This window comes from Zophobas morio, unplaced genomic scaffold (genome assembly GCF_036711695.1).
Source record: "Zophobas morio isolate AGI-343-1 ecotype UQ-CSIRO unplaced genomic scaffold, CSIRO_AGI_Zmor_V1 ptg000005l, whole genome shotgun sequence".
Classification (NCBI taxonomy): Eukaryota; Metazoa; Arthropoda; class Insecta; order Coleoptera; family Tenebrionidae; genus Zophobas; species Zophobas morio.
Window position 1 is genome coordinate 7165697 of NW_026972110.1, and position 11976 is coordinate 7177672.

The window sequence follows — 11976 nt, forward strand, 5'->3', positions numbered from 1 at the left end:
CCTGCTTCCCAAGAGTTTTCCCCTAGGAGATATTGTTTGATGATGCTTCTAGAAAGTGTCAGGAACCATGAATCGTACGTCCATAGAAAAGAAAAGCTCATTTATTCGTGCATAACCATTGCCAATAAAAACGCAAACGGAAACTGCAAGCAGATTGAAATGTTTTTTTTCCAAGTCACTAGAAATTGTCTCAATTATTCCGCAAACTTCACATTAAAGACATACCCCTTGGCTTTCTAGTGCGACGTGATTCTTTTTAGTAGGCGTATCACACAAATGATGATCTACTTCATTTCACCATTGAGGCGGAATTTCTTGGGACTTCACAAGAAATGCAGTCTTCATTCTAAGCAAAACAGAACAATATTAGAATTAAATATGGATATTAGAAATAACCAAAATTTGGCTACTCTTCCCCACCAACAATTTGATGACGTCATTTCAATGAATGCTATTTTAAAATGATTTGAATGTTACGCCAAAAAATATACTCATATACTTGTAGTTGTACGAATCCACTTTCAGTTTTTTCGCTAAACGTTCAAATTTTCCCAAAAACATTTGCAAGGTATAATAACGTTTCATTCCCAACACGGTTTGTACGTCTCCGTGGTGCAGTGGGTGCAGTGGTTGGAAGTAATTCAATTACAATTCCATAAGTAATGTATTATTTTTCAATTTGAATAATGAGTAATTGCAACGAATTATTTTTTGAGTAATTTAGTCACTTTTACAATTACTTTTAACCCAAATACTCAAAAATATTGTTTTATTTTTCTCTACGAATCGTTTACCTGACCTGCTGGAATTATTATACCTGGTTCGTCCCCACAAAGAAAAAGATTAATCAAGTAGGGAGTTAAAATCTAAAACGAGTTTACCACAGAATTTGTTAAGAAACCAGGTAAATACTATGTGGAGTGATCAGGTGATTGAAACAGTACTTGCGTTTTGGCGTGTTTATTTTGATGTTGTCGGTACGGCAGTTTAGGGAAGAGTCTTAGAGTTTGTGAAATTGAAATGAAAAGAAAGGTCGGTAGAAAGCGGTGGAAACAGTTGTGTCTAAAGGGTTCTCGGAAGGTATTTGAAATCTTGGAAAGGATAAGGATTATTGAGAAGGGTGAACAAAAAATGGGTTTTACGACATGCAGGTGGACGAAGAGAAAGTTTCGGGGTGATACTGCCCATTCACAATGGACATAAGACATAAGAACGAGCGCATAACATATTTTACGTTTTTGGTTTGTGTCTGGCTTATGCTTATCTACGTTCACAGTGGACAAAGTGAACTCTGTAAGAATTGTTAAACTGCGCAAACGCAGAACGGAATAACTCCCGGATAAACATAGAAACGGCTAACCTCAAACTGCATCAATCAAAATATCTAACATACAATTTCGTAGGATATTCGAACTTGAGAACTCGCAGTACAGAACAGACTCGCAATGTGAAGATTTGATTATAATATATATAATATAATCGAAGGTGTGAAATGCCAAGTGCCAACTGTCAAAGGGAATTCAATAGCAGCATTCAAAAGTCCCTAGATTTTAACATAATTTTGACATAATTCGTGCACAAAGTTGAACTTATTTCAACTTTGTGTACGCACAGAAGGATTACATAAAACGTTCATAAGCATAAGAATTACGTTCGTCCACTGTGAACAGGGGTACACGTTTTCCATTGTTTCAACTTTATGTATTTATGTAAGCTTTATGTACTTGTTATGCCTTATGTCCATTGTGAATGGGCAGATACTGGTTGGAAGCAATTAAATGCAGATTATATACAAATATTATACAATTTTGTGGGACTTGCCAACCCCCACACCTATAAGCTCTTCATCATTTTAAGGGTAAGCTAAAGCAAATTCCAGCATAGGAAAATACATATTGTGGTGACCGAATTTGAATCAAAATTTCGCGCTGAAATTAATTAACAGCAGAGGAAGCCTTTGTTTAACGACAATTAAATCGTAATAACGACGACGCCACAGTTTCCCCAACACGCGCAACTAATTCTTGCGGTTTTTTTTTTATCGGAAAAATGCGAATTTCCGACCGACGCTAAAACGTTCTGTAAATTTGATTGATTGTTTGTGAATTCACAGTTCGCCTTAGGATTTTAATCGTTAACTGGTGCTAACACAATTTAACAGACATTAGATTTATTTAGATTAACACTCACACTCACTATGAGATTTCATGAAATTCACTTAGTCAGGATTCAGTCTTTTGTTTAACAAAAATTACGAATAACGTTTCTGGATGCTAATACTTAAGTGTTACATTATAATACTTCTTAGTTCCTCACACAAGATTGGTAATCGTTCATTTACGGCAGTTAAATTAACAAAATTCATAATATCATGGACTGACGGGGGATTAAAGATTTCTCACCTTAGACAGTTATCGAACGTAATATCTCGAGTGCAAGATATTTTTCCAAAAATTTGCAACAAAATGTCAAGTTGACAAGTGCTTTTTGAATCGAAAACTGACAGAGTGCGGGTCGCGCATGATCCAAAAAGAATGCGTTCTTGACATTGAGGGCAAATTTTCGAAAAAATACCGATCAGGAAGGTTATTCGGCTAGAAAATCGCCTGAACATTATTCATTTTAGTGCAATTTCCGGAAATCGCCCGTTACCCTTGACGATATGCAATTTTCAGTGAAATCAAATTCTAATTGGTTGTTAAGGCAAAATCCTAATAATGTCATTGGTCGATTTTAGGTGAAGGCGATTTTTATCGTTATTATCATCGTTATCACCGAGACGCATTTTCTTCGCAACGTGGATAATTACATCACCGAGGAGTTTGAGGAATTGAACATTTAAATGGAATTGAGGTTAAATAACACAGAAACACTTGGCAGAAGTGGAGGGCGCGGTTCCTAGTCGAACTGGCGGGATTTATCACGCCATCTGCACAAAAGGTGCAGGTTAGAATAGAATTCAGCGGCGGTCGAGATGACATAACGCTGTCGAGTTGGCCCAATAGTCGAGACCCAACTGCGAGTTTGCGACCGTTACGGCCTGTTCGTCTAGGCACTCTTGGGGTGCTGGGCGACAGTGCTTGCGATAGATAGAATCACCGTCGTGGGTAGGAGAACAGGCCCGACCGGGAGCCCCAAACTCCGCTCGTGCTACAACGTCCCCTATGGGTATTTTTATTGTGCTCTAGCTAGAATGAAATCGACTTAGTCGATCGCCACACTCTTACAGCGCTCTGATGCCGCTGCCGCTGCATAGTTTGTTTATTAAAATTTTGTGCTCTTGTTGACTGCTATAATTTAAATTTGTGGTCACACGCCTGTAATAACTTGTGTATTTGCATCCAGTTATTTTCCTTCAGATTTTGCTTGTTTTTATTAAATTTGTGATTTTCCAATATTTGCATTGATTCCGAACGTTTAATTCGATTTCATTTAAATTTCATCCAAAGTTCAATAAGTTTTTTTTTGGAGCTGAGAAGCGATTACGATTCGGCCCCCACTGGGCAGCCTGAGGGCAAGTCACGACTCACCCTCGCACGCACCTTTTTTTTTTCTTCTTTTGTCAGTGGAGGAATAAATAATTTTGTGTCCTCCACATATTTGGTGTTTTATTTAGCGGTACTTTTCCAACCTTGGGGTACACCATTTACATCTGAACGCATCCCCTACTTTTTTCAAAAACACAACGTAGAGTTCCATTTTGTTAGACGATCACAGCCAAGCCCAAATTTTGAATTTTTTCGCGGGCCTTTTCAAACTAAGACATGTTAATTTTTAGTTTTTGACGATCTATAGTAATTTCAAGTTGTATCCACCCAAAATTCAAATTGTTTATTGGCCAAATTAAGAATGAGTCACCCCATTTTCTTGAAAACGTGAAGAATACGCTTTATATTTATAATAATGATAAAATAAGAATTATAATATTCAAAACATTTTGTGCGATTGTGGTTTAATTAATAATTTTAGTCCTGTTTTGAGAAGACAAACTCATTCAAATCAAACTAACTTCTGCGTGACATTTTTTCGATGTATAAACATAAATAAACGCTTGAGCTTCAGATTGCGCCCATTCTTATGATTCTTGTGTCCATTTCTTTGTTCCTTGCGTCCATTTTTCCGTCCATTTCTTCTTTCCTTACGTCCATTTTCTTGTCCATTTCTTTGTTTCTTGCGTCCATTTTTGCGTTCATTTCCTTGTTTGTTGCGTCCGTCTGTGCGAGCATAGCCACAATCTGTTTTATTTGTTCTTCCATCGTCACTGAAGTTTAAGTTCTCGTTTCGGCAGGCATAAATTCTTCCGAATTCTTGTCCACTCTGCCCGTAGATTTTCGTAAAACCAATTATGAATCTTGAATCCCACTTCTGACACCAGTGTTACGATGATCGGTGATTAAAATCGGCGTGGATTAAACTCAACAATTTATTTCTTAGGAACTCGAATTGACACGACTTATTACACAGCGATTATGTTCAAAATAATTCCGACTGGAATGGATTTAGTAGACTCTACTTTTCTCATTGTCATGATCACCGTACATACTAGAACCCATAGGCGTCCTACCGGGGCGGCGTATGGGTTTATTTCGTAACAATACATTTCATATTGTGTGTATACCTATCTACGGACGGCACCTCCTTGGAATTTACACCCTTGCGGTGCAGTGAGTTCGAGGTTGAAAACTTCGACCAATTTTTACGTGTGCAGCGTTTGCTTTGTAATAACTTTGTATCAATTGTACAACATTTATTGAAAAATAGTTTTGTCTAATTTGTTAAGAAAGGTCTACTGTATGTCCCTGTTTTGATAACTTTGTCCATAACACAGTGTGAAAGTTGTAAGCGCAATCTAAATGTGGTAAATTTTTGCATGTTTCCAATTTTTTTTCACAAAAAATGGCACTTAAAATTAAATTTTAATAAAACAGGGACAAAATATGTCTAATAAGCATTGCGCGGAAACTTATCGTACGGCTGCAATCCCCCAGTTGAAGTAAGGTGTGTTTTACGGCGAGTGGCGGGGACGCTTTGATCTGGTCCACAAGGTCGTAGCCAGTGCGTCTCTAGGAGTGTTTACAGCTAGTAAAAAAACTATTGCTATATTACTATATTACTTCAAATAATAATACTCGGTGCCCTTATTAATTTTTCAACTACAAGACCACAGATCTGTGATCTTGAAATGTTCTATTATGTTAATATAGTCCAAAAGAAAAATATATTTGTAATTAAAGTACTGACGTGGCAGCACTGGCTGGAGCGTCTGAGATATTATTCCGCCCGTTGCTAATAAGGATTCTTAAGAAAAAAAAACTATCACTCTCAGTCAATTTCCCTCACTTTTAAGCCAGAACAAAATTGGGAAGAAAATTGTCCCAAGCCAACCGGAGTGATACCGCCTTAACATTACCACGAAGTGCTCTACGAACAGCTTATTTTGCGCTCTCAAAATAAATTTTTAATTTTTACAGATACTGTTCTGTGATAACCCAAACTTCCCGCCTTAAAAATTTGACCTTGAAACAGTTTGAAGGGCCCGCGAAAAATTTAAAAATTCAAAGTTTGGCCTTGGCTGTGATCGTCTAACAAATGAGAACCTACGTTGTGTGTTTTTTTTTTGTTTTTGAAAAATGGCGGGAAGACGTTCTTTCATACAAGTGCATACACTGTCGAGAGCGCAAGAAATAATAGACAAAAATTGGTTTGGAGGGGGAGTACGGCACCCCTCACAGGGGGAAAGACGCTTCGAAGATTTACTCCTCAGCGCAAAAACCCCCTTTGGTTTTTATTCCCGGACGACATATTACATTTCAAACACCTTAAGATATATGAAAGAAAAACACTCGCGAATTGACAGACATACACATATGAAAAACGAACAAACGGAAATTCTGTACATCTGTTTGGAATCAATGCAATTATTTGAATATCACAAATTTAATAAAACAAAGCAAAAGCTGAATCAAGTAACTGGATGCAAAAACACAAGTTATTACGGGCGTGTGGCGGCCGATCTCTTTTTCCTTTTTTTTTTTAAGTTACGGCAGTTAACAGGAGCACAACAAAATACCCAGAGGGGGCGTCGTAGCGTGAGCGAAGTTTGGGGCTCTCGGTCTGGGCTGGTTTCCCCCGCGACGGTGATTCTATCTACACCAAAGCCTGCCGCACAGCACCCCTCCATGACGAACATGCCGTCCAAGTAAAACTAGAGGTGAAGTCTGGTCAACTACTACCCCGTCGTCAAGACCGTTCCCACTGAAATCTGATTCAAAGCCTGCACATCTTGTACAGACAGCGCGATACATTCCGCTACCTCAACTAGGAACCGCGCCCATCGCAGACACTACGTGATATTGTGTTATTTACCTTCAATTCTATTTAAATGTTCAAACTCTATGACTCTAATATTAAATGACAACCGAACAAGTGTTAAAGTTTCAAAAACAAGAGCAATACACAACATTTAAATTCGCCATACAATCTTGTGAAATTTTAAACAAGAAATAATTCTTATGTGAGATTAAAGTCGGACATCAAATAATTTATATGATAGAAACATTCATCAACAAAGTATTTACAAAACAAAACTTAGCAAGGATTTATGCAACAAAAGATCTGGTGTGAAATAAACTTGTACAAATAGAAACATTATGAGAGGTTAAAACTGTAGAACATGAAATTTACGTTCAATTAAAATTATACAATAAATAAAATTACTGAGGTTAAAATTGTGAGATTAAGAAATATAGTACGAGGTGAAAATTTCAGAGTTAACAAAATTTACATGAGATTAATATTTGCCACACTTTATCAACGGTTCAAACAAAGAGTTTACATTATACCAAATTATATCATGATCTAAATGATTGGTTACTTCAAAAAAATAATTTACTTTGAGAGTTTAAAATACTACGAACTGGTTACCCCAACAAAACACATAATAAACAAATACAAAAATATCCAATCATCGCTCCGAGGAAAAAGCGTCTCGGTGATGTAAATTCCAAAATCGTTGCGAGGAAAAAGCGTCTCGGTAACGTAAATTTTCTGTAGCGTTGGGGGCATGCATTGATTAATTAATCAATCTGGCGTCGTGAAGCATGCCCCGATGAATTAATCGTGATAACCATGATAACCACCTAAGGGGAGAAAATATCATAACCCCCCGCCAGTTCGCAGTATAATGAACTTGTTTAACTGCCGTAAATGAACTATTAGCAATCTTGTGTGAAGAATTTAGAAGTGTTATAATGTAACACTTACGTATAAGGAATTCACGTTCGGTAGATGTAACTAGATTTGGTAACTTTTTTTTTAAGCTGTGTAACTGCTGACATAATTGTTCTAGTGTATTACTGGAATGTCAGAAAGTAGGTATCAAAAATGTGATATGTAAGTAAGTAAAGGTCAAATATCGAAAATGTGATGGTTTTGTGGTAATCTGGTGAGTCTATTTTTGAACCAAGGAGAAAATCGCATCCCTCTAAAAGCCCAAAGAGCAACCCGCATGTAAAATTTTGAATCTTTTCCCTTCACTAGTTTTTTTAGGAGGACAAGCTTTGTTGTCATCATCATGGGTCCACAATTTCACCATGGATCCGTTCTGGTATATCCATGTCTCATCCAAGAAAATGAAAAGTAAATCTTCACCACAATCACGCAATTGGAGATAGGTACCGCCTTAGAAATTTGATTCTGGCAGCTATAACGTGTTTAAAATGTGAAAAACTTCGCCTTCGGAAACCTAAATTTATACGTGTATTACGTACAATTATTTACAAAGCCGAGTGTTTTACCTCTTACAAAACAATAACGATTATATAAAACTTAAAAACCAATTGTAGAACGGAACCAACAAAGCATGTAGGTATATAAATCTGCGCAGTCGTCTTTCTGATCCTGATTATAATATTAACGGCACAAGCGACGCTGTATCTGTATTATTTTAAAATTCGAAAAACACTCGACAACACTAGCGAACTTTACGGAGAATATTTCTGCCACCAGTTTAACTGTTTCCGTTTTACCCAATTTTTTGAAAACCACGAAATATTTCTTGTTTCTTTTCCTTTAAAATGAGCTTTCTCGTGATGACTTTTATGGAAATTGTTTCCATGCTGTATTTAAGGATTTTCTTGAAACGAAGCGTGTTGAAATTAGAAAAACTTCGTTTTTTTTCCACACAATTCAGATTTGACATTTGAATTAGAAAATTAGACAGTTGATGCCAATCTTAAATTTTTAGTGATCTTAAGATTGCAACTTAACCACAGAAAAGTTTCTGTCAGTTACTTCTACCGAACGTGAATGCTTATTATATGCATCCAGAGACCTATTCGTAATTAAACATAAGGTGTTTTTCCTGACTAAGTGAATTTCATGAAATCTTCTAGCAAATGGTTAATTTAAATAATCCTGATTGTTAAATTGTGTTTGCACTAGCTGACTATTAAGAAAAACTAGCTTGATTGGTGAATTTACAAACAAAGAAACAGATTCACAACACGTGTTCGCGTCCGACCGGAAGTCTGCAATTTTCGATTAAAAGGGCGCAAGAATTTACCGCGCGGGTTGGGAACAACTGTATCATTATGAAAAATACGTTTGATCGTCGTTAAACAAAGGCTTCCTCCCGTTTTAATAACTACCAAACCAACTAATTTAAACCTAGCCATCCCGTTTTTTTTTTTTTTTAAATTCAAATTATTCAAATGTGATTTCGCGCCGCTGTCAATTAATTTCAGCGCGAAAACTTTGATTTAAATTCGGTCACCACAGTTCTTTGAGCCTTATTTACTTTCGATATGATTAATATGGGAGGACCAATGAAGGCCCACATACTTGTATGTATCATTTCGTTGTTAGCCTTCGATTATTTCGTTATTCTATTTGTAAAGATTTTAAATTCTCAGCTAAAATATTTGGTACTACACCTATATTATTATTATTATTATTATTAATTAATGTAACATAATAACTAGCTACCATACAAACATTTTCCCTTCAGGACAAAACCAGTTTGAATAAACGCATACGGTTTTTATGTTGGAAAGTGAAATGCAGTAATCTAATTTACCTTAGTTATTTGAATGAGATAAAATAAAATGGGTGTGGTAATATTACCTACGTAAGTCAAATGAGTAGTCTAAGTTAAATGTGTATCTATAGACACAACTGCAGAGAAAATTATATTGTGCAGACATTAACGCATTCTCTAACGTGCACTGTAATTTATACTTTCCACACTATTTTTTGTAGAAAAATAAAAGGAAATTAAAGAGGAAGTAAAAAAATAAGCATAATAAAATATCATGCAGCCAAATGCTAGTTCCCATAAACTCACGAAACTTAGATTTGTTTTGGGCTTAAACCAGTTGTAGAACTTTATAAAAACTTAAATATTATACATACATGGGTATGTTGGATATATTAAATGCAGCATTCGGTAGGAAATTTAAGAAATTTGGTTTGTATTTTGTATGTTATGTGAATCATTTGACGTTCGTTGTTTTTTTAATCAAATTGTTCGTGTCATTACTTATTTCCTATATATACTACTACAAACAACTGAAAAACGTAAAACTTTTGAAAATTAAAAATCTGAAATCTATTTCACAATCTATCTTATTAACAGGAGTTTAAAACAGTACATTATAATCTCATTTATTAACTTTTCTTACAACTTCTACTTTTTCTACTTTCTCTTCTACTACTGCTACTTCTGCTTTTAGAATATCTTCGGCCTGGTGATCGAGTCCTTGACCGTCTTCTGGGCCTTGTACCATTTCGAGCATACTTTTCATACTTCGATTTCTCCTTTTTATCATCTGTAGTTGTAAATCGTTCAGGCGATTCGGACCACCTCCAGTTACGTTCTTCTGATTCTAACCTGTTTGTACTGAAATTTTTTAAATATTTTTTAGTATGAGAGATTTGTATCTGTTGTAGTATTTTAGGTAAAACTGAGATTTTACGGATTTAGGGAAGCTCAGTTAAATATTTGATTGCGATTAATTTTTTTATACATTAAAGTACCACGTGACCGATTTTACGCCAATCAGGTATCGCTAAACGTCTGATTATATGCGTGATTAACATAATATCAATTAAAACATTCTATAAACTGTCTGAAATAATAAAATTTTGTAGATAAAAAGTAAAAATTTGTTTTTTAATTAAGGAGAAACAACTGTAAACTATATCTGTTTTTAATAAACTTATTAGATGGACAGTGAAATAAAAAAATTCGTTACCTTCTAGGACTCCGATGCTCATCATGGTCAGCTTGATGAAACAAATTATGTGGATTGGGAAACACATGCAAAAAATTGCAAGAACTCCCCTTGGGACATCTCTTTCTACTGTGCAACCCTAAAAAGATCTAATATATTTGCAGGAATTGATTATTTGTATTTCTAGTAACCACAAATTGCTGATTTCCATGAATCAATATTACAAAATTCAACATTCAATTGTTTACCGCCGTACCAACGTCCATTAAATGTTCGAAAACCTTTTACTGCCTCTCTCGTTGAACTATACTCAACATAAACATTACCACGTAAGTGAGACTCACGATTACAACATACTTTGAACTGTCTAATTTTTCCACATTTCTCCAGTTCTGGTAAAACATCAAAAAAGAATTCCTTAAAATGCGTATATGTCTCATAATTTTCAAATTCCAAGGAAGAATCGCCGTGTTCTGTTTCTACTTGTTCAAGACTATAGTGTGAATAAAAATTCGGTATAAGAAGTATTCGACTGACACATGGTTTAATGTGATTACGAGAACATGAATCTCGAAAACGACAAGCAGCCGTTTTCTGAAAGAATGGACACGTTGGTTTATTTGGATTCATTTGAATTATCTGCTTTAAATGTTCTGGGGTTGATCCTCCATGAGCGATGAAGTTTTCAATTTCTTGTTCAAGCAATTGCTGCTTTCTTTCATTTTCTTCCCTTTCCCTTTCTTTGGCCTCTTTTATCTTTTTTAATCTTTGCTGCTCTCTTTCCCACTCCAATTTAATAAGCAGATTTTGTCGTATTCGCTCTTCACGCGCCTCTTCAAGCTTCTTTTGCAATTCACGCCACTGCTTTTGAGCTTCTTCTTCAATTTTCAACCAACGCTGTTCAGCTTTAAGTCTCAACCTGGCTTCCTCTTCTTTTTGAAACGCTTCTTCCTGTTCGTGTTTCTGAAGGAGCTGTATGTACGTTGGAGACTGTTCACGTTGTTGTCGTTCTAATATCAAAACAATTCGTTTGTTATAATCTTTACAATTTTTTTCGTAATATTAAAATTTCAGGAAATTAATTTATGACAAACCTTTTTCTTCCAGATCATGTTTATTTTTAGCTATGGACTGTCGAATTCGTTTCCTTCTAGCTTTTTTTGCATCTTTTCTCCACTCTGCATGTCTATACAAAATGATTAAGAAAACATAACGATTTTTTAGAAAAGTGCCAGTATTTCAAACAGCATTCATTATAATGGGTTTTTGCTACTTTAAAAAGGATACCTACTTCCCCATTATTTCGTTGATAGATATTACAAAAATGCAGGAAACGCTGCTAGAATGAATGTGAATTCAATTCGGTAAAGTCGTAAAATCATAAACACAGAAATAAACGCTGCACATACACAAAAAACTGCATAAACATCAAATTTATACCACAATCACAAAAATTCAACTGTAATTTATATAAATTTACTGAATTTTGAGTTATAAATAAAAACAAAATTTTTCAACCATAACCTCAAATAAGTAATTTTGACATCCGTTTGACATTTGTCGCAATGCTTAATACCAACGAGGTTTAAAAGTATAGAGAGTACAGAACAGATAGAGAGGGAGAGAGTATTGGGCTCATTGTTTTGTATCACAAACCCTCTCTTCTGTTCGTATCGTGTTCGTACACATTCGTGAATTGACGAATAAGCGCGAGTCAGTGGCGGAACTACATTTTACTGTTGTC

The 11976-nt window shown here is 35.5% G+C and overlaps 2 protein-coding genes across 2 annotated transcripts in view; one reads left to right on the top strand and one right to left on the bottom strand.

The window, feature by feature from the left end:
* Nucleotides 1-11976, top strand: part of LOC135122547 (protein eyes shut) — an 89198-nt gene that overhangs the window by 34128 nt on the left and 43094 nt on the right. The gene's annotated exons all lie outside the window — the stretch shown is intronic.
* Nucleotides 9607-11791, bottom strand: LOC135146482 (U2 small nuclear ribonucleoprotein auxiliary factor 35 kDa subunit-related protein 2-like). Its single transcript, XM_064078626.1, has 5 exons — nucleotides 11524-11791; nucleotides 11327-11418; nucleotides 10424-11242; nucleotides 10254-10371; nucleotides 9607-9898 (listed from the first exon to the last, which is right to left on the bottom strand). The coding sequence occupies exons 1-5, from the start codon at nucleotides 11529-11531 to the stop codon at nucleotides 9667-9669; spliced, it is 1269 nt and encodes a 422-aa protein (XP_063934696.1). The 5' UTR covers nucleotides 11532-11791; the 3' UTR covers nucleotides 9607-9666.